The sequence below is a fragment of the Centropristis striata genome, chromosome 9, assembly GCF_030273125.1.
Source record: "Centropristis striata isolate RG_2023a ecotype Rhode Island chromosome 9, C.striata_1.0, whole genome shotgun sequence".
In the NCBI taxonomy this organism is placed as follows: Eukaryota; Metazoa; Chordata; class Actinopteri; order Perciformes; family Serranidae; genus Centropristis; species Centropristis striata.
In genome coordinates this window covers 40312668-40336865 of record NC_081525.1, presented here as the reverse complement: position 1 = coordinate 40336865, position 24198 = coordinate 40312668, and the positions used below count along the sequence as shown (strand labels likewise).

General features: G+C 38.1%; 1 protein-coding gene across 1 annotated transcript in view; it reads right to left on the bottom strand.

Annotated features, from left to right (window-relative positions):
* The window catches only part of kank3 (KN motif and ankyrin repeat domains 3), a 46455-nt gene that overhangs the window by 881 nt on the left and 21376 nt on the right, over positions 1-24198 (bottom strand). The window contains exons 2-11 of the mRNA XM_059341391.1: positions 23753-23817; positions 20974-21054; positions 17061-18857; positions 15147-15246; positions 14712-14945; positions 13672-13762; positions 12519-12738; positions 11718-11860; positions 7703-7903; positions 3847-3948 (exon numbers count right to left, since the gene is read on the bottom strand). Of these exons, the coding sequence (XP_059197374.1) occupies positions 3847-3948; positions 7703-7903; positions 11718-11860; positions 12519-12738; positions 13672-13762; positions 14712-14945; positions 15147-15246; positions 17061-18857; positions 20974-21010 (2925 nt within the window). The 5' untranslated portion in view covers positions 21011-21054; positions 23753-23817. The remainder of the gene's footprint in view (positions 1-3846; positions 3949-7702; positions 7904-11717; positions 11861-12518; positions 12739-13671; positions 13763-14711; positions 14946-15146; positions 15247-17060; positions 18858-20973; positions 21055-23752; positions 23818-24198) is intronic.

Here is a 24198-nt window from a genome sequence, read left to right as displayed (position 1 = left end):
CTTGCTAATTCCTGGAAGAATAACAAAGGAATAACAAAGGAAAATAAAGTTTTCTTTATCAAACAAATATGATTACTGGATCATTTTATCAACATTTATTTAAAACCGTTTTGGTTTACATGAGTGATTGTGTAGCTGAAAGACCAGATTATGTTAAAAAACAAGCATTATATTTAAATCCCACTTTGAAAGCATAAAAATTAAAAAAAATAAATTAAGCGTATTTCAAATTTTGAAGACTTTGTAAAAAGGGTTTAGAGGAAACACCTGGTAGGTCAGTGCCCTCTGCAGCCCATTTTGGAAAAATGTTTGTCTGGTGTTGACTTTCTAATTTACGTGTTTATACATTTATATGCAGTATATGGTTGGTTTTGTATTTATTCTCCCCCATCTGTACTCTTATTTCTATTATGTATTATTTTATTATTTATTTTTATTTACTTATGTAGTATCGTGTCATTTTTTAAAATTTTAATTTAATTTAATTTAATTTTTATTTATTTTTTTATTGAGTATTTAAGTTTCCTTCTTTTGTTTGTGATTTATATTTACTATTTGTGTTTTACATGGTTTGGGGCATATGTTCGGAGTCCCAGTAGTTATATGTATGTGTTATTATGTCTGAAAATAAATAAAGATAGTGTTGGAAAAAAAAAAAAAAGGGTTTAGAGCCATTAAACCTTGAAGGAAGGCTCCTTCATTGTTGACTTGTATTGGTATGTAAATTTAAAAACTGAACTTAAATTAGTTAAATGGAAATATTTTAGTTATGCAGTAGTAATGAAAATACTTTAGTTTTCTGTCTCCTACAATAAAACACAATCCACAGCAGCTCAGTAACAGCAGTAGGGGGCAGCAGAGCTCCTCCAGTCAGTGCACCACACCCAAACCTGCAGCTAGGACCCAAACAAGGCTTCAGTTACTGATCCACCACTTTAAATACAACACACACTCTCACTGGACAGACTCAGCCTGCTTACAGGCTGTTTACAAGCTGATTCAGAACTGGTGGCTTTTTTTTTTGTGAAACTTCAAAGGTTGACTACAGATGTTCATATATATTCTCCTTTTGTCTTTGCAGACAGCTAAATGTGATAAATGTAAGGAGGCCACATTTTGAACTCTCAAAAGTTTTAGAACACCACAATTTTTCAATTCTTTATTGAAATTCAAGCAGTTCAAGTCAAATGAACAGCTTGAAAGGGTCCAAAGGTAAGTGGTGAACTGCCAGAGGTAAATAAAAAAAGGTAAGCTTAACCAAAACTGGAAAATAATGTACATTTCAGAATTATACAAGTAGGCCTTTTTCAGGGAACAAGAAATGGGTTAACAACTTAAAGCAGTTCTGCAGCAACGGAGGTTGATCAAGCCTTGAAAGTTGCTAAGTTGCTACCAATTCCTACAGGTGTCCCAACTTTTCTTGATCACTTACAACCTACAAGTTGCTCCACGTTTAAGGGAACTTCTGCAACAGAGTTGGGAAGAACTTTCTGAAGAATATTTGATTTCCATTGAGTGTGTTCAGCTGTTCTATCTGTTAAGGTGCTACTTCCATGAGTCAACAGTTTAGAATACATTTTCCTTTCTAAACTGATTCTATGATTTATTTTTTAACTTCAATTGTTTATTTGTTACATGCATTAATTTCAGAGTACACTGAGACATTAAACTGCATCATTTTCAATAAAATTCTGGAAAAGTTGGAGTGTTCTAAAACTTTTGACCAGTAGTGTACGTACATTTGTATTTATACTTGCTATTCTGAGTGCATGAAGTGAGTAAGTGGATGTTACACTCATGAGGTGAGAAATGTCAAGTGTCCCACACTCTGTGACCATTTAAAGTCTCCTACTCTGGTACGAACACTGCAAAAAAAGAAAAGTTGGGTGAACTCAAAATTTCAAGGCAACAAACTTTGATCAAATTTTAAATTGGACAATTAAACTAAATATTTTAAGTTTTGCTTTTGAGTTTGCTCAACTCTGAATTCTGATTTTTGTCAACTCAGCTGTAAGTTGAAACATGATGAGGGTTGTTTACATGTGTGGACTCCAGCTGGAGGCAGCACAGCTACAAGGAGACTTCAAGAGCCTGGTGGCACCTCGGAAAGTTGGCTTCCCGCATTTCCCAACAAAGAAATAAGAGTTATCAGAACTATTGTCCCTTGTTGTGAACCCCAACTTAAAGATATAAGTAACAACAACTCACCAACTTGTTTTTGAGCAGACAACTGGCTTCCTTTGTTGTGCTAACTTACATTATTGCCCTAAATGTCAATCATTTATATTTCCAAGTTTTACCAATTTAAATCACTGTTTTAGGCCAAAAAATACAAGTTGGCTTTTTTGCAGTGCAGCGGAGGGGAGCCGCCACACTGCAAAAAAGCCAACTTGTGTAAAACTTGGAAATATAAATGATTGACATTGAGGGCAATAATGTAAGTTAGCACAACAAAGGAAGCCAGTTGTCTGCTCAAAAACAAGTTGGTGAGTTGTTGTTACTTATATCTTTAAGTTGGGGTTCACAACAAGGGACAATAGTTCTGATAACTCTTATTTCTTTGTTGGGAAATGCGGGAAAGCGGTTAAATTCATTAGCGAAAGCTAGCGGCTAACTGATGCTAGCGGCTAACTGGCGCTAGCGGCTAACTGATGCTAGCGGCTAACTGACGCTAGCGGCGCTGCTTGTTACAGCTACAAGAGTAGCCATTAGCGTATCAATGCTAACTCAACATTGTGGTCACAACATTAGCTGACATTTCATAGCGGCGTTACAATCGTGCCACTTCAGCACATTGCAGAAGTTAGCAGAAGTAAGGATTAAAAGTTATTACAATGTTAAATTATAAGTTAGTACAATTTACAGTTGAGTTGACAAAAATCTGAATTCAGAGTTGAGCAAACTCAAAAACAAAACTTAAAATATTTAGTTTAATTGTCCAACTTAAAATTTTATTGAAGTTTGTTGCCTTGAAATTTTCTTTGTTTGCAGTGCTGCAGCAGCTAAATGACGGCAAGGAAACTGCAGTGGTAGTGATTGAAATGCCAACTAAGCAATTTTATGTTCTGCATGTAGGTTTTTTTTAGTAGCACATTATTTAAGTCACATTGAAGCCATCAGTGGGCTAATGCATCAGTTTTAACCCTTTGATGCACAACATGGGTCTAAAGTGACCCGACTGAGTTTTTAATTTTCTATATCTTCGCAATAAATTAATTTCATCATTCAGTATTCCAGGTTTTCCTCAATCAGCTTGTTTTAGATCATCATACATCCTCACTTTTCGTTTTCATTTCTTACTTTTTGAATGAAAACCCTTTTTGTATCACTACGCTTCTAATGCACAACATGGGTCAAACATTTCATTATGGGGGTATTGTGTGTATAACTTTAAGGAAAAATGAATTTAATACATTTTGGAATCAGGCTGAAACATAAAAAAATGTGGAAAAACTAAAGTGCTGTGAATACCTACCAGATACAGTGTATGTGTGGCAAAATATATGAGTGTGGAAAGTAACTATTTGAAACAAATTACTGTTATTATAGTAGGTCATTTCATTTTAAATCAACTTTGTATGAACCCATGTTGTGTATTAGAAGGGTTGTCCATATGTTGTGCATCAAAGGGTTAATGGAGTTAGTGCAGATACACAGAGATGTCTGGAGCTGATTATCTCCAGCTGATCCACCAGGTTTACAGTCAGTGCATGACAGCAGTGTGTGATCTGAAACACGACACTAATGCATCATGAGCACAGCACATATCTGGAGTTTTTAGCTCTGTTACGTATGACTATTCCATCTCCAGAGAGCAGCAGGAGGATGAGGAGGAGCAGGACTCACCACAGCCGGCTGGGTCTTGGCATAGTTCATATGGGCGTAGAGCAGCACAGCTGTGTCATTGTGAGACGCCTCCAGAGCGATGGACAGAGCGTTACTGCCGTCCTGCACACAGGAGAGAGGAAACAGAGATATTAGAGATATTAGAACAGAGATATTAGAGATATTAGGACAGAGATATTAGAGATATTAGAACAGAGATATTAGAGATATTAGAACAGAGATATTAGAGATATTAGGACAGAGATATAAGGAGATATAAGAACAGAGATATTAGAGATATTAGAACAGAGATATTAGAGATATTAGGACAGAGATATTAGAGATATTAGAACAGAGATATTAGAGATATTAGAACAGAGATATTAGAGATATTAGAACAGAGATATTAGAGATATTCAGTGGTGGAAAGTAACTAAGTACATTTACTCAAGTACTGTACTTAAGTGTAATTTTGAGGTACTTTTACATTACTTGAGTATTTCTATTTTATGTGACTTTATACTTCTACTCCACTACATTTTTAGGCAAATATTGTACTTTTTACTCCACTACATTTAGCTGACAGCTTTAGTTACTTTTCAGGTCGAAATTTAACATAAAAACTTAAAAAATTTAAAGTCATGAGACATTTTTTTTTAAGTTAAACCTCACAACAGTATATTAAGTGGTTAAAATCAGCCCCATTTAAAAAAAATGTAATTAAAGCACTACTTGCATAAATGCATCAATACAAATAATCTAATAATATATTAGATAATACATTACAATGAGTGGGGGCGTGCTGCATAACGAGTACTGTTACTTTTGATACTTTAAGTACATTTTGATGCTGATACTTTTTGTACTTTTACTTCAGTAAGTTTTGAATGCAGGACTTTTACTTGTAGTGGAGTCATTTCACAGTGTGGTATTAGTACTTTTACTTAAGTAAGGGATCTGAATACTTGTTTCACCACTGTATATATTAGAACAGAGGTATCAGATATATTAGGAGGGAACAGAGAGGAAATGTAAGTTTACTTTCTTCTTAAAACACGAGACGACAGAGAGCTTTAGAGTTGGAGGTGGAACATGTGATCCACATTACACAGTGTTGTTCCTGTTCAGACTGTGTTATATCACTCTTATAATGGCTGCAGGGGAAACTTGTTCACTCTCATCAGTTACTGTAGCTCACTATCAGACGTCCTTAACTGGCCGTAAACAGCAAAGACATTCATCAGCATTTCTCTGTATTTGTAATTGTTCTTTTTCTACGATTACATCAACAGCTCAGGCAGGACATACATCTAGAGGAGGAGAGATCCTGCCATTTTGACCTTTCAAAAGAATAATTCATTATGAAAAAAGGTTTCATGTAATGTTTTTAAAAGGACTTTAATTCTTCTGCAATGGCAAATGTGAGTTAAAGAGGGGGAAAACAAAAAGATATGGATAACTTTTTTCCACTGTTAAATGTTACGAATACAAAATAAATGGACCCAAAAAACTCAAATCAGTAGTGAGACTGCTGGAGGAATAACTCCAGGAACATTGCATACTGTTCCCATCTACAGAACATGCAGAACAGACTGAATCACACATGTGAACAAACATTAGAGCGTTGTGTCATACATATAATTGGTGTATTGTGTGTTTTTAAGAGCTGCAACAATTAGTTGATTAATGGTTAAGTTTACTGATGGAGAAATAATATTTTTTAGCACATTTTACAGAATGAATTAGTCTTTTTATGTCTGAAAATGTCATTTAAATCCTCTCAAATATGGAGATGTTGTGCTTTTCTCTGTTTAATATCCTATTGAACTGATTTTGGACATTCAGGGAAATAACCCGTCTAGCTAACAAGCTGTCGCATGCTTTGGCATATATGTTCCCAAATATCTCAGACGTACAGTACAGGCCAAAAGTTTGGACACACCTTCTCATTCAATGCGTTTTTCTTTATTTTCATGACTATTTACATTGTAGATTCTCACTGAAGGCATCAAAACTATGAATGAACACATATGGAATTATGTACTTAACAAAAAAGTGTGAAATAACTGAAAACATGTCTTATATTTTAGATTCCTCAAAGTAACCACCCTTTGCTTACTAGAATATAAGACACGTTTTCAGTTATTTCACACTTTTTTGTTAAGTACATAATTCCAAATGTGTTCATTAATAGTTTTGATGAATCTACAATGTAAATAGTCATGAAAATAAAGGAAACAAACTTTTGGCCTGTACTGTAGGCCTGATTAGACAGAAATGATATCATTAGAGCTGTGAATGCTAACAATCTCCATTTCAATAATGCATGAAATGAAAACCGAACTAACTGAGGTTCAGTGATTGCTTCCACTGTATCTTCATCATGGTTTGTGGTGCTGCTCTGTGTTTTGTGGAGGTGGGGGCTTCCCCAAATGTTTTCCATCCCCCCTACAGCTCTCTGTCTGTCCAGCTGTGCTGAAACACTGAAACACTGAAACACTGAAACACTGAAACAGAAACCAGGAGCTGCTGCTCTGAAGGGCCGACTCATTCATGGCACACATGTGAACGCTCAAATATCTGTCTGGCCTCGTCAAGCATCCAGAACAATCCTCTGTGAAATCACTTTCCAACAACCGGCTGTTCACATTAACAGAAAACAAAGCAAGAAATGTCACACAGTGTTGTTCCAGACTCAGACAAGGAAAAGTTCCCACTAACAGTCTGATGCACTTTACATTTTGTCCCAAAAATAAGTCAATCGTTGGACAAAATATTGAATCCCTGATGGACATTTTTGACCTTATTTAGCTTTTAGCAGCTGCAGCATTGCTGCTGCTTGTGACTGGGTCATGTGTTAGTGTGCAGCGCTGCAGGGCATCGTGTCTGAAATCTGCTCGTCTGCGGTTGTGAAGAGGAGTCGTGGCTGTTTAATTCGTCCCCGGAGGGTTTTACAGTGATTGTGTTTCCTGTAAACAGCAGTGATTTCTGTAGAAGGCAGATGAAACTAATCTGATCGAGGCTCTTTAGCTCTCAGCCCATCTTGCTAACAAATAACACAAAGAGAAACAGCAGAGAACGAGGTGACGAGGAGAGGAACATAGAGCATTCTCCCATGAGGAGCAGCTTCCTGAGCAGATTAAACTGAATCCCAGACCAGGAAGTGCTCAGATGTTTCCTCCAGTCAGCGATCCAACATTCATCTGTTAGCTCCAAGGTTATTATAGTTAACGGAAACTAACGAAATAACCAAAACTAGAATTGAAAACACATTTTTGTTAACTGAAATAAAAATAAAAACTAGAGTTTTTAAAAAAAACGATAACTAACTGAAACTGTATTGTGTGGTTACAAAACTAACTAAAACTAACTAAAATTATAGTGAAAATGTCCTTATTTTTCGTTTTTTCATTCATAATTCAGTGTTTCTATTTGAACATGCAACACATGGTGAATATGTTTACTGAGACTGGGATGTTTACACTAGAACCAAAATACAAAACACCCAGAACTGTAAGAGTTAATAACCTTATTGGGGCTGAGATGATAAACCAAAGGAAATAAAGGAAACATTTATTATGACCTCTTTGAATCTGGCACCAACACATAGCCCATTACAAAAAAAACTAAAACTAACACTAAAACTAATAAAAACTAAACTAAAACTAAGCATTTTCAAAAACTAAAAACTAAACTAAAACTAGAAAACTCACTCTAAAAACTAACTAAAACTAACTGAATTTGAAAACAAAAATTCACAAAGAAATTAAAACTAAAACTGATGAAAAATCCCAAACTATTATAACCTTGGTTAGCTCAGGGAAAGTCACTGAAAGTTTCCCTCAGTGAGTTGATCAGAACATTATAAAAGCCTTACGTTATCAATGATGGAGATGTCACAGCCAGGTTGTTCCAGGAGCAGTTTGACGATCTCAGCCCGGCCGTGTTCGCTGGCGCACATCAGCGCCGTGGATCCTTCGTCGTCCTGCACGTTGACGTCGGCGCCGCACTGCAGCAGCGCGCGCACCATCTCCTGCCGGCCGTGGCTAACGGCTAGCATCAGCGCCGTCTGGCCCGCCTGCAAAACATCAACAAATAACGTCATTTCTTCTACTTCCTGTTTATTAAGTGATGAAAAAAGATCACACCATTCAAACAACTAGGGCTGGGCGATATGGCCCTAAAAGATTATCACGATATTGCAGGCTATTTTTGCGATAACGATATTCTTGACCATATTAGGAAATACTTAAAAAGATATAGAAAATGTTTTTTTTTTAGTCTGTATAAATAAATAAAAATCTAACATGTAGTTTGAAGTGCAAATCTCAACAGTTGTCAAATACAAAAAATTTGCTCGTATGAGCAAATAATAAAAATAACCATTTAGGGGTTCCGGGGGCATATTTTAATGACATTTTGTAAAGGAGAATAAAGGTTCTTGTATGTTTTATTTAAGGCATCTTATTTTGACAGTCTTCTTGTAAATTCTGTGGTGGATTCTCTTCACACACTGTGCTCTTATTTTGAAAGCTGCATGTGTTTAGCAACAGGGAGTAAGTAGCTTTTTGTGATTAAAACAACTTTAACCACGACATCAAGAAGTAGGAATGTTGCCAATATCATGATATGCATTTCTTTAACCATAAAAAAAATAATACCGATATTATCGTGAACGATATGATATGGCACACGCCTACAAACAACACTGACTTATTGATGCTGATCCTGTTGTTCTACTATCTGAAACAATGTGAATGAGGAAACTGTTGACTTTAACTAAAGATTAACTACAAAAGGTACGTTTATATAGAGAGATAAGGTTTGCTAAGCAAACATGCTTTATCTGTTTTTCAGTTCTACCCCGCTTCTTTTAAAAGCTAAATTCCAGTACAGCTCCTCTGGAACACTTCAATCTAAGGCACCTCGGTCAGAGCATTTTAGTTATCATCTATTTTATACAGTCTATGGTTATCACGCAGCAATCATTCAACTACTTAACGCACATTTTTTGTTCTCCGTTAGTGACTTTCTCACAAAAAGCCTGCATCTGCAGATTGCTGCTTCCTCTATCAGAGCCAGCTTTAAATGTGGACACTTCTACAGTTCGTAAACAATGACTTGTATAAGCGTGTGCACACAGTTTGGCTGCGTGCAAGAACATTTACCACCTTTATGGTCAGTGCAACCTAAACAAACTGACTGACAACAGCAGGATGTAGGAGTCACTCACTGTTTATTAGTGGCAGCGCAGATTAAATTAGCAAATCGGGCTGTCGTCAACAAAGAAAATCTTCTTTGGTTTATTGTTTATTGTTAAAAAGATCCCCATTAGCTGTCACCAAAAGTTTGAGGAGCTAGTCCTCCTGGGGTTCACAAGACAAAACAAAAATCACTTAACAATTAAACATTGTAGACATTATTATATACGTCATCAGAAATCATTCCGAATAAGTTATTACATTCATATCTATTACATTAATTCTCACTTTCATACAGTAAATATGTTAATTCACTACTCACAAATTTAAATAGTGCATTCTCAAGTAATAATTAAAAGATATTTACTATTCAGTTCACGTATATTCAGTGGGCAATTATTCCAATAACTGATAGCACGATAAATAACTGTTCTCTTTAAGGCATTTGATTTTGGACATGGTAACATCATCTGACCACCATTAGCTGACCTTGTCACATAAGAATGAACCTGATCACATCTGACAATTTGGTTATATAAGAAAACAGGTTGAAAAGAATAGACAGTGTTTCTAAAAAAAGTTTTGTTGTATTGCACGCCAACCTGTACTCTACCATTAACCAGGCTTTGGTTGAAGTTATAATTTCAGTCAATCCCTGGAGGGGAAAAATCTGCAGAACAACTATTTTAGTTTTAAACTGGAGCTACAAACAAACATTTTTGATTCAAACATTTAATTGAGACGCTGCTGGTTGCCTTGAAACTGTCGAAACTCTTTCAGAAGAATTCAGTAGACTGTTGGAAAATCGATCCAACGAGCGAACGACTGAATGCCTCAAAGGATTGTTTATTGTCAAACTTCAGTTTCATCATGACATTTCAACATTTGCTTTAAATTTGAGCCACTTCTTTAAAATAAAAGTCAAGCAACTGGTTTTGTAAATGTCATTGAGCACACACACACCCCTGGTGAGCTAAACTTAAACCCAGCAGGAACCAGAATGACTTAAATTCCTGATTCTAAAAGTGCATAGCGTGCTTGTGTTTTGTTCCCCACAGCAACAATAACAAGCAGCAGTAATTGGATTTATAGCAGTGATGCTATAAATTCAGAGTCCTATGACTTGGCAGTGAGAGGCTACACAACCTGATTCAATCAGCCAGCAGACAAAACCACTTCAAGTCAACAGATCCTCATGAATGTGGCACGTTAGGCTACACATTTAACCCAATCACACCTAGAACCAGTCTGGCTCTGAATGTACTTCTTTCTTTATTACAACACAGGAAATGCTGTTTCCCCGTCAGAGAACACAGGAACAAAGAAGCTTTCATCACCACAACACTGGTTTCTTTACCTTCAACCAAACTAGCAAGAAGGAAAACAATGTATTGCCATTTATTGAAAAAATAGTTTTTGTTTTCACGAATAACAAAAGTAATATTGAGCTTTGAGTGTTTGCGTGTGTTGTTGTTGAGATGTTTGTGAATGTCACACACTATAAAGCAGCAGGGGGGAAAACAAAGTTTAGATTCAGCAGAGGAATGCTGTAAACCTCAGAGTATCCTGTAATGTTGGGAACAGATTAAACTGGTGACTCACCTCACTTACACTCTCCTGTTGGGCTGTTATATGTAAAACTGCTGCTATGTTTGGTTTTAATGCTTTCACATTAACTGTTTACATCAGATTCAATTCATTTAACAAAGCCAGCTGAGCAGGATCGACTCTTTTAGGTGATAAAACGCTTCAGGCTGTTGGAGCCGACTACAGACTCAACAGTGAGTCTTTGTGTTGTTTTCAGACACGTGTTGGTCATTCACACCTCTGAGGTGATACCTGTCTAAATACAGAACACGCTCTTTGAACGTATCTGTAACTACTGATTAATCTCGTGCACATTTACAGCATGAGAACACATTTAAATTCATCCACAAATCCAGCATGTTTCTATTTATCTAGAGAGGAATGACTGTGGGACCATGGAAGGACAAAAAGAAAGTGTCTACATAATATATATATATATATATATATATATATATATATATATATATATATATACATGTATAACTTTAGGACTAAACAACAAACGAGGGACGGGCGTTCAACTCAAGCATCTAGAACGTTAATAATCAATTAATCACTATGATTTATACTCCAGTATGTATAAAAACATGCATACATGAGCAACATAAAATATATATAATACAGTACCCTGCAAAAGCCTGTTTTGAAAACGGACGCTTTTATTTTGAAAGGACAAAAAGAGACTTCCTGTCGATCGTTAGACTAACTTTAACTCAAATGAGGTTAAACTGTAAAATGAACGTCAAGGAGTTCAATCTATATTTATGATTTAGCCCCCAAAGAGGCATGAGGTTAGTTTCACAGTAATCTTACATATTTAAATATGTTTTGTGTTTAAATACGCTTTGGATAAATTAAACCTAGTAATAGATGCTAGCAAGGTTGTTTCAGAATTTCCCCAGGGGAAATTTTCTAATTGTTATTGCAATTTTCAGTGTGCAAACTGAAGCTTTATCCAGCTTAACTCTCAGCTCATTGGCTCATTCACGTACGGCTGCAGAACTGAACGCTGGGCCGTGTTTCAGTTCAGTGAGTACTGGCTCTGTGTGTGTGTGTGCAACACACACACAGAGCCAGTTGTGGCTGTGAGCAGTGAGGACTTGCCTGGCTGGCCTTGGCGTTGACGTTCCCCTGGCTGAAGAGCCTCTTGACCACGGCCATGTCGTCCTCCTCCTTCACCGTGGAGAGAGCAGCCAGCATGATGGCCGTGTAGCCCGCCTTGTTCTGCTTATCCACACTGCACACTCCTGCAAACACATGCCTTTATTACACACTTACATAGGAATAGACAGTCATTACCACTTACTATTGCAGTCTAACACAACAGTTAGATTAATAAACCTAAATTAATAAACCTACTGTACCAAGTTTTATAGCAGGGGCCTGTTCCATAAAGCTAATTTACCACATAAACCAGGCTTATTATTGTTAATCTGACTCCTAAACTTGCTTCATGGAGCAGGCCCTAGTTTGTTTGTTTTTGTAAAGATTATATAGCATAATATTTATTTCACTCCAAACACACTACACGAAAGAATATTAAGCTATTTTTTCTGTCAATAAGCATCATGTTAACACTATTTAAAGTTATAATCTTAAAGCCCTTTGTTGTTTTGTCCTCTTTAGATAGTGACTTAACAGAAGTTTTGAAATTTTGAAACTTGAACATTTTCAAGATGATTGCTTTAAAGTTTTGAGCAGAAACAGTTTTCAAATCTGGTCAAATAGATAAAGACAGTATTCTTCTCTCATTGGCTCGTTGGTCCCCAGACAGACACGAGATCATCAGCTGAAAGCTTCTTCAACAGTTGGTTAAATTATGAACTGGATCATCTCCATGGCTGGTCCGGTGACATCTCATAATGTGGATTATTTCTCTCCGAGGCCACTGCCCCTGCCACTGACCTGTGTCCAGCAGCAGCCCCACCACCCCGAAGTTGGAGTGTGAGACGCTGTAGTGGAGCGCCGTGTTTCCGTTGCCGTCGGTCATGTTGACGACGTGCTGCAGCAGCACAGACGACACCTCGGAGAACGCCATCAGGTAGTCGGAGACCCGGCAGGACTGGGCCATCTTAGCGCTGGAGATCCGGAACCACTCCAGCTGGACGGTGTGGCTGCTGGACAGCTGCAGGGAACATCAACATACAATACCTTACATCATACTACAGTCCACATCTCATCTGTTTACTTCTTCCACAACTCATTTTACAAGTGCTATTGTCTCACCATATTCTCATTAATTTGATCAAATTAAAAACAACAGCTGATCTGTTGAACATGCTGAGGCAGCAAACAAACAACCTGTGTTACACTATGTTTTATATGGATAGGTGTGTGCATATTTGTGTGTAAGGGTGTGTGTATATATGTCGATATGTATTTTCTTATATATATATATTTTTGCATATGCATGTGTGAATGTGTATATATATGTATGTTTTATTATTATTATTTTTTTATTATTTTATTTTATATATATTTATGTATATGTGTGTATATATATATATATATATATATATATATATTTATTTTTATTATTAATATATATATATTTTTTTACTGTTGTCTTAACTGATCTGATGTATTAACCTATTAATACAACAATGTAAGGGTCTCTGGGGGGAGTGGAATGAGAATATATATATATGTTATATAAGAAAATGAAAATATGTCTCTTCGATTGTGCTGTTTACTGCAACTGTGAATCAATAAAAATATATAATAAAAAATAATTAAAAACAAGAGTGGAAGTCAGAGTTTACAGCAGCTGTCATCTGACTGAATATCAAGGGAAATCCTTTTTAACCATCTATTGTTAAACTCAACAATGATTCAGTTCCCAAAGCTATTATCCTGTTATTGTTACATGAAGCTCCTATTGTTTTTAATTAATGTTTGCTGGTGCCAAATATATTCTTAAACAATAAAATACAGTCACACAGCCCCCATCAACCTTAACTACAATTTAGCATTATCCCAAAAATGACGTGGTGGAGTTAAATGTGTAACTTTTAAAGTGATAAAATGGTGATAAAAGAAAAAACATGCAGGGACGCACCACTTCCTTACTCTTCAGTGTTGTGATGTCATCGTTCAGGTGGTTCTTCAGAATGAGGCACGCTTCACGCATCTTAGAGCTCAGCTCAAACCTGAAACAGGCCAAACACAGAACTATTTGCTGCTTGCCACATCAGTAACCATTTTTAAAAACAGATTAAAAACCTATCTTTTGGTTGAATTGTGCACATGTGTGAGTAAGTAAGTGTATATGTGGTGAATATGGAATAGCTTGTCTACCTGCACTCTTCAATTAATTTGTAATTGATTTTTGTTTGTTTTTCTGTGTTTTTTGTTGTTGTTTTTTTAACTGTAATTATGTGTATACATGGTGAAGCACATTGAGTCTGCCTTGTGCATGAAATGCGCTCTATAAATAAAGCTGAATTGAATTGAATTGCTTGGTTTGTTATCAGCACTAAACTTTCATCAGGAAACTACTGGTCAAAAGTTTTAGAACACACCAACTTTTTTCAGAATTTAATTGAAAATAATGCAGTTTAATGTCTCAGTGTACTCTGAAATTAATGCACATTTACAACACTTAAAGTTCTTTATTGAGCATGATAGTGTTTTGAAAGTAAAAAAAAGATTCAAAATCACATTTTATGTTGGACTAAAGGACTAAAAAAAGACACAAAATGACCAAAAAAAGACACAAAATGACTTACAAAGACATGAAAAGAATTCAAAAATGGACAAAATAGCCCAAGACTCCATAGAGTTAAGTTGTTAACCCATTTCTTGTTCCCTGAAAAAGGCCTACTTGTATAATTCTGAAATGTACATTATTTTTCAGTTTTGGTTAAGCTTACCTTTTTTTATTTACCTCTGGCAGTTCACCACTTACCTTTGGACCCTTTCAAGCTGTTCATTTGACTTGAACTGCTTGAATTTCAATAAAAAACTGGAAAAATTGGGGTGTTCTAAAACTTTTGACCGGTAGTGTATATTCAACCCATTTTCTGCGGGCTCCTGAGTAAAAGAGCTGCTTTAATTATTAACTCATATTAACTAAAGTTTTAATTAAAGTGTATTAACTTCTCTTTGACAGCATCGGGTGAATAGATTTCAGCTCTCAGAGTTTCCTCGTCAGTGTCGCTCTCGTCCAGGTTGACGTTTCTTTCTTCCTCTGATGTTTCTTCCTCCAGAACCGCCTCGTCTTCCTCCGTGCTGTCCAAGCACTCGCCTTCTCCACTTTCTCCAGAAGAACTCCCATCTTCCTCTTCCTCCTCCTCTTCTTCCTCTTCATCTTCACTGGATGTAGATTCATACCTGGGAGACACAAATATTTGCTGGATTACAAAGAAAGCTTTTTTTAAAGTAGAATAATGGTATTAGTAGGGAAAAAAGGTTTTGTTGTTACTTGTTCAACATGAGACCTGATCAACATGTTATTTCCAACCTGGAGACTATCTGCTGCTCTAATTTTATTTTGACTGTGGTAAAAAATAAAATAGGGCTCATGTTACCCACCCTCCATTTAGGATGCCAACGAACTGCAGACTCTTCTTGCCAGCGGTGCGATTCTCAGAGTTACTTCCATCTTTCCTCTTCATGATTGATTTCAGCATACCTGATAATTATAAAGGAAGCAGATGGATCAATACATCACAAACACAAACCTCCCTCATGATGTATACAACATTATGTTATCAGTCTTTCTCCGGAGGACTGAGCTTTCTTTTAATTGGAAATGTTTATGTGGGAAATGCTTTATTTGGGGTCATTTCCTGTGTGACTATGCATGTATGTCTGGGTGTGTTTATGTGTCTAAACTGGGTATTTTGAATTGTACATATTTTTTTTTTCTTTTTATATTTATATTTTTAGAGACTCTTAAATGTTGCACTTACTGGAGAGCACTTTGAATTTCATTGTACATGTGACAATGACAAATAAAGAGCTATTCTATTCTAATCAATTCTATTGGGAAAAAATATTTCCCAATAAATAATAAATAAATAAATAAATATTAATTTTACTAGTGTAACCTTGTGATCTTTTTAGCCAGTGAATAACAGGTAAGCTGCAGCTAAATGTGGATTTGCCTACAGGCCATGAAAAACAGTCCATTAAAAAAAAAGAATGATGACTTAATATTTACTTGGTTTTTAATGAGATATTTCTTTCGAGCACATTCTTATTTTCCTCCTGTTATATTTGTTTCTCATGTTCACGGGTCAACATGACCCGAGGCGTGTTTAATTATCCAAAAGTGTCAGAAAACCCAAAAATCCCCATAAACATTGTTTATATTTCATGATTAACTCCATTACTAACATCTCAATCAGTATTTAGTGCAGTGGTGTTCTTTACCTCTCTTGCATTTTAAAACTTTTCTTATGTACATTGGAAATACTTACGTATAAAATATAACAGTTTAACATGACATTTAGTTATTGAATGCACAAATGTTTTTCTTTTTAATTTTTTTCTTTTATGGAGTGATGTTGATATGAGTCACCTCTACTGTTCAGTAGATAGAATAGTATCTATGCAATATAAACTTGAAAATATGTGAAATTAACCATTTTTATTTTATATGTGGATTACACATACTGTTAACTATATATTTTTAAGATTTTAAACTCTGAAATTGGTCAATTTGACCCGCAACATAATAGCAGGGTTAAATAAGTAATAAATTACAGTATGTTCTACTGAATTAACTTTCCAGGGAATTTATTTGAAATGATTGAAGTGAAAGGTTTTTCAAAAGGACTACATATGATGCCCAGGATTTTTAACCTGACAATAAAGGCAAATAGCTCAAAGTGCTCACTGTAAATGGCAGTTAATTTCATCTATAATTTATGCCACTTTATTTTTTGTGCTTTTATTTTGAAGAGCACCACTCTTATTTTGTTACTTCCTGTTATCGAAGGCACTAGACTTCCTGCTCTCGTTACGGCAAAAACAGCACGATTATGATGCTACAGAGTTGGTAAAACATGAAAAGAAACTATTTACATTATTTATAATGTAAATAATAACTATTAAATAATAACTATTATTTACATGTCGTATCCTGTGTTAAAGCTCGTAAATGGTTATTTTATTGTGGTTCGCTCCGTGTTTTTTGTGTCATTGTGTTTCTCCCTTGGAAGCAGAAGGAGGTTGGAGGAGACGGTGCATTTATTGTAAAAAGAGTGGTTTATTTTATTTAAAACAAAGAGAAACTGTCATTAATTTTATTTGAATAAGAGCTGTAATTCATTTTAAGCAGTTTAAAAGGGTAATTTCATGTAAAATTCATTAATTCAAAGTTTACTAAAATGTATTTGTTTAAGTTTAAAATGTGAACATAATTTCTATGCATTATTTACTGAAATCTGGTACTTTGGAATTTGTATTTCTGTCAATTTTTATAGTTTTGGCTACACTCACCTGTCTTGGTGCTACCGGCTGCCGTCTTCTCTGCTCCGTCTTCTTCTCTGCTCTCGGCGGCGCTGACCATCTCTTCTCCTGGCGAGACTTTGTACTCAGCGATGGTCAGCTGTCTCTTCTTCGGGACTGAAACTTTTTGCTGCTCCAGCTTTTCCTCAAACAGGATCTCCCACTGGGAGCCCGTGCTGACCACTGCAGCAGGAGCTGGTTCTGCTGCCTCCACTGCAGCAGCTTCAGTCTGGGTGAACTGGTCCATCTGATCTGCTGAGAAGTTCTCACCAACACAAGCGTCCTTCACCTCAGGAAGACACGACACAGCAGCATGGATCAATGCAGGAGTAAACGTCTCCACCTGAGCATTCACCATGTCTGGTTTTGCAAGAACCCCCTTCTCAAATGTGACTTTGGAGGTTTTCTCCTCCACCTGGGCTTTAAGGACCCCCATGTCTTTATCGGCCACGCTGAGCCGCTCCTCCAGAGCCACGATGGACTCCTGCTGGAACTTAATGGTGTCCTGTAAGGTGTCGATCTCCCTCTGAGCTTCGCTGGTCACCCCGAGGAGAGACTCCATCACCCAGACCTCAGCGTCTCCGGTCTCCACGCTGGCCTGAACTCCCTCCTCGTGAACCAGAGGCGCCTCCGTCCCGGTGCCTTGATCACAGACGGTGACCTCGGTGCCCTCAGAAGCATCTTTCCTACTCTGGCGGTGGTAGAACACCACACAGTCCATCGGCACATCGTCGCCTACAGCCACCGACTTCTTCTCAACCACTGATACTTTTTCTGGAGCTTTTACTAAAACTTTTGCTGATGCTTCTGCAGCTTTCTCTTCCTTCCCCTCAAATTTCTCAGTCAGCCTTTTCAGCTCTCCAGATTTTACGAGGCCTTTCCGGCCAGGTGATGCCGGCGCCGCCAGGCGGCTGTGGAGGCCGTGGTCGGTCTGAAGGATCTCTGTGGTTTGGGTAGAAGACTCTGTGGACTGTTGCTTCTGCTGCGCTGCCTCTATGGCTTCCTTCTTCTCCTGCAGGGCTAACAGCAGCATGTCCTTCTCAGCTCGGAGCTTGGCCACCTCTCTCTCCAGGGCAGGAACTCCCTTCACCCTCTCCTCCATCTCCTTCAGCTGTTTCAAGGCTGTCGCCATCTGCTCCCTGACGGTCTGCAGCTGGCTCGGAGGGATCGGAGTCATTGTGGTTCCGGTGGCTGGAGTGCTGCGCCCCGAGGTCTGAGGACTGGGTTTGGTCCAGCTGCTCTGCAGGGGCTGAGAGGACTGGGTGGGTTGGAGCGGTTTGGGAGGATCTGCCAGCTGGAGGCGCCCGCCGTTCTGCTGCTGGTGGGTCTGCTCCTGCTGGAGCCTCCGGCTGGTTTCCAGGAGCGTCCGCTCCACTCGGGGGTTACGCAGCGGAGGAGGAGGTGGCACCTTAGCTCCTGCAGACAGAGGAGGAGCACTGAGGAGGGTGACGGGGGAGAGAGAGAGCACCTCGCAGGGCGCCGAGCCGAGGCGGTTACGAGGCGGCGGTGGCGGCGGAGCTCTGCCGTCCTCGCTGGCCGGAGACGCCAGAGACTCTGTGGAGGTCCAGCCGCTGGTCCGCCCCCCCACGCTCCTCTGGGAGAGCTTCAGCCCTCGGCCGGGCCGGCGGGAGCTGACGGGGGCCCGGCGGAGGTTGTGCCCACTTTCTATCTCTTCGACATATTTGAGGAAGTCCAGATCCAGCTGGAAACCGTACGGAGTCTGGACGGAGTAGGAGCCCTGCTGCTCAGCCTCCTCCTGGCTGGAGTAGATGAACGGAGAGCCCAGATCTGACGGGGAGAGAACATGTGACTGGACGGAGTAGTTACATACTTAAAGATGGCCAGCTAGTCTTTGTTATTAGTGTAAACGCCCCCCGGCCACTGGAGCTGCAGGTGAGAGATGCGTTCGAGTGGCGATTACTTATTATTCTGCTCCTCACCTGTGGAACAATCTACCTGCAGATCTGAGGTCTGCCCAAACGCTCAGCTCCTTTAAATCAGGACTAAAAACACTATTGTTTACTGCAGCGTATCTTAACTTTAACACTTATCTGCTCTACTCTACTGCCCTTACTTTTTAACTACACAATGTTTGACTTGTGCTTTTTATTATTTTATCTATTGACTGTTTTTACTGTTTTCAAATATGTCTTGCTGTTTTTGATGTGTATGTAAAGCACTTTGAATTACCTTGTGTTGAATTGTGCTATACAAATAAACTTGCCTTGCCTTGCCTTGCCTTACTTTGCTACGTTCCATCATGGATGTTTTATAAGAAATGGATCCCGGACTGACTTCTTATTTCCGCGTCATGCAGCCCACTGAATATGACCCACAAGTTCCCACTCTGCATACGTCTTACATTGCAATGATGTCACAGACTTTAAAATCTTTTTTCTCGGCTGTAGGAAAGTTTTAAGAACATAAAACCTTCATGGATCAAAAATTCATATTAGGAAGCAACATAATGGAGCTTGTGGGGAAATGCTTTCTGGGCTGCAAGGGGAATTTTTCGATGTAATACCGCAAGTGTCCACTGGGAAAATCTGGCTACAAGGCTAAGTGGCATCAGCCTTTCTTATTCTGCATCCATGTGTTCCACAAGCTTTAGTTAAGAAAGGAAATACTGCAATAAAGTTTTTCTTATTAAAACAGAAAAATACAGTCATATACTTAGACTGAAATTATCCACAAACGTGTTAAATGTATTGCTTGCCTCAAAAAACACTTGTGGTGACTTTGTTTTCTTTCAAATCTTGCATCATGTCTACTAGACTGCAGATAATGTTTTCTGTGTCTAAATATAAATCAGGATAAACATTTCAGACGTAGAGCAGCTCCGTCTGCAGGGACTCGGCTCGCTGAAAGGGAAGCCGGTAGCTGCACCGTCACCTGGCTCCTCTCCAACGCATGAGCATGTAATAAAACAACAGCGTGAGAAGAACTGGATCTTCCCCTGGAGGGGATTAATAAAGTATTTCTTCCTCTATATGCCATAGTGTTGACACAATGTTTCTATTAGAGGCAATAACCTAAAAAGTTACAATGTGTCATGATATACACTACCGGTCAAAAGTTTTAGAACACCCCAATTTTTCCAGTTTTTTATTGAAATTCAAGCAGTTCAAGTCAAATGAACAGCTTGAAAGGGTCCAAAGGTAAGTGGTGAACTGCCAGAGGTAAATAAAAAAAGGTAAGCTTAACCAAAACTGGAAAATAATGTACATTTCAGAATTATACAAGTAGGCCTTTTTCAGGGAACAAGAAATGGGTTAACAACTTAACTCTATGGAGTCTTGGGCTATTTTGTCCATTTTTGAATTCTTTTCATGTCTTTGTAAGTCATTTTGTGTCTTTTTTTGGTCATTTTGTGTCTTTTTTAAGTCATTTTGTGTCTTTTGGTGTCTTTTTTCGTCATTTTGTGTCTTTTTTTAGTCCTTTAGTCCAACATAAAATGCGATTTTGAATCTTTTTTTTACTTTCAAAACACAATCATGCTTAATAAAGAAATTTAAATGTTGCAAATGTGCATTAATTTCAGAGTACACTGAGACATTAAACTGCATCATTTTCAATTAAATTCTGGAAAAGTTGGTGTGTTCTAAAACTTTTGACCAGTAGTGTATGTGAGTTGATCTGTCGTGTTTACAGTACAAACGACATTAATTCACATCACAGAGTTTAAAATAGGTTTTATTTCCTGCGGTTTAACATCAGTGTGATACTATCTGAAACATTAACTCACCAAACATGCTACTGACAAGTTCAAACTAATCGTTTTGGTCGACTACAACAACAGCGGCGCTCTCCAACACCCACACTTTATCTCAAAGTGAATATTTAGATGTTCTCAGTCACAGAGGAAAGTTGGATACAAGCTGGAAATATAAAGTCAGTTTCTTACCAGGCAGCTTCGGGTTCACTTGTACCGACTGAGCCATTTTTCAGGACCTTTCAGCACACACAGCTTCGGATCAACACCAGGCTACAGTAAACACAATAAACACAGGGACATGAAGAAGAAGAGCAGGAAAATAATGTGATTTATACAAACAGCACAGTAGTTCAGTGAAAACATCGTCACAAGTCCGTCTGACCGACTGATGGACAACCAGCATGCTTCGATTTTATATTAAATTATTTTGTAATCAGAATCACATTCTTCTTCTTAAGGACATGTTTTTGTTAACAGGAGACACAAAAACAAGCTCCTTGCTCTCACTTTAATGGCGGACACACAGGCGTCTTTATAGCGGCTGTAAACTCACTAGAGAGTGTGGAGGAAGTTTATGTGTTTTCTTTCTGGCTCGTTAGCACGTGTGACTGGATTCAGAAGAAGGTGAATTCCTTTCTTTGGAGATAAAGACGGATTGTTTGCTCTCCTCTTCAGAGGCGTTGAAGGACGTTGAGCGTGACATCATCCATACCTGAGAGTGTTTTTAACTCCAAGCTCTCTTCCTCTTTACTGGAAGCTGCTTGAACTTGTCTACAGACTTAAAGTAGAAGAGTCATTAAGTCACCAAGAGGGCCAGATGCACACAAACACATGCACGTTGGAGTTTTGAGCATGTGAGTGTGTGTTATGTTTATTATATGGCACACTGTGGAGTTGGCAGTCAGGGGGAAAACCTCCGAACAAAGTCAACAACAAAGTATGGAAGAATTATCCTATCTTTATTCAAGAGCGTAGATTTTCAGTTTGAGAGCATAATTAGTCTTTCTCGTGCTCAGATTTGTTCTCCTCATGCTCACATTTTGCGCTCGCACTCAGATTTCTGCTGCTTTCTTTCAAAATGTGTGCGTGCACTTAAAAATCACATGCTTGTGCTCACATTTCTTCTTCTTGGACACAAACATTTTACTCGCACTCAAATATGTCCTGTGCGCGCTCAGATCTAAAGTCTACGTGCTCAGATCTCAACTCTGCGCTCTCAAAACGCAGCATATTTAGCCAGCTATTTGAATCGTCACCTATTTAAGACGCAGCATATTTAGGTAGAATTAATCTTAAGTAGTCCTAAAAAGTTTTGAGAGTGCAGAGTTGAGATCTGAGCACGTAGACTTTAGATTTGAGTGCGAGCGCAATGTTTGTGTCCAAGAAGAAGAAATGTGAGCACAAGCATGTGATTTTTAAGTGCACGCACACATTTTGAAAGAAAGCAGCAGAAATCTGAGTGCGAGCGCAAAATGTGAGCATGAGGAGAACAAATCTGAGCACGAGAAAGACAAATTATGCTCTCAAACTGAAAATCTACGTTCTTGAATAAAGAGAGGATAATTCTTCCATACAAAGAGATGAACAGAGTCCAGAAACCAGCAGACAGCTGCTCCATTAATGACAGCATCCAGCTCAGGATCCTCCTCACCACCACACCGCTGAACTCTGGACAGATTTGAGGGAAACCTCACTTACTTTGAGCAGAATGTCTATTTATTCAGACACACGAGAAGAAGAAACTCTAAGGGAACCGACTTCATTGTAAAACACTGCAGGATGTTTAAGTGATGAATCCTGCGTCAAAAAAGTTTTAAACAGGCGAAACATAAACTGGTGACTGGGAAACTCTTCAACTGAATCTTTCTGTTCAACATCTTTAAGAGAGAAACCTGACGGAGGGTTTTTTTCTTTTATCCTCGCCATATTGACATTGATGTGGTTCTTCCGTTTGTTGGAAACAGACAGGAAATGAAAAACATTTATTTTGCTTCAAGAAAACAGCAGAAAGAGTTCCTAACAGCAAATGGAAAACTTTCTGGATAACTACAGAGAAGTTACATTAACTTAAATATGACAGATTAGAACTTAAAACTGTAAAAATGAATTATACAATGGTCTGGGTGAATACTTGAGTCTGATTATTAATTCCTGAACATTCATTGTTCTAAATGAATGTGCTGACACATAAACTGGAAGAAGTAAAGAGTCCCTCTGAACCTTCTGGTCCTCTGTATCAGTTCAGTGACGTCTCACCGTCTCCACACTACAAATCAATCATGGTATTGATTCAGTAACAATGACAGCTGGATAATAACTAGTCCAGTTTAATATGCTGTCAAATGATATTCACCGTATGTCAACCATCCGTACATAATGTTAGCTTTCTGTCTCAGAACTCAGCAGACTAAAAACAACATCTCCCGTTGCCAAGCCTGTCTGTGACTATGTTTACATGATGACGGTCTGAACAGAAGACGCAAAAGTGGCGTTGCGTCTTCACTTTTTATTCCGCGTTTAGACGAGCGTTTTCAGGAGGAAATCTGCTGCATACGGTGATGCAAAAGTGTGTGGATTTGGCTTGTATGCATGCTTTTCCACTTTGGAAGGTGGTTTCAGATTTTTGCTTTTTTAAGCTCCAAAAACGGCGTCACTGTCTAAACAAAAGGCACTTCCGATAAAAGATTTTGTCATTTTTACCCGCAAGCGTCCTGGTGTAAACGGGGCCTGAGATTCGTACTTTCTACTGGAGTTGTCAACGTTGTTTTCATTGCATAAAAAACCTTCTGGGATAATAATGATTTCAATGGCTTGTGCAAAACTTCAGATTTTGCATGAAAATATAAATGAATAGTGTTATTTTTTGTTCTGTGGCGAGTGACCATGGGATAATCAGGATTTAATGTGTTCACAATGAGGTGTTAAAGGATTGTGAGGGGAATTATCCCTGACTGGTGGGAAGCTTTACCTCTCAGCTGCTCAGAGAGAGATTCATACAGCTGAGATCAGGCTGGTTCCCTCCTTCCTTCAGCCCTGAGAGAGAGAGAGAGAGAGAGAGAGAGAGAGAGAGAGAGAGAGAGAGAAAGAGAGAGAGAGAGAGAGAGAGAGAGAGAGAGAGAGAGAGAGAGAGAGAGAGAGAGAGAGATCCACCGTCACATTTCACATGTTAACAACTCAGTAGACCCATTAAAGTACACTGCAAAAAAAGAAAAGTTGGGTGAACTCAAAATTTCAAGGCAACAAACTTCGATAAAATTTTAAGTTGGACAATTAAACTAAATATTTTAAGTTTTGTTTTTGAGTTTGCTCAACTCTGAATTCAGATTTTTGAACTTATAATTTTAAATTGTAATAACTTTTAATCCTTACTTCTGCTAACTTCTGCAATGTGCTGAATTGGCACGATTGTAACGC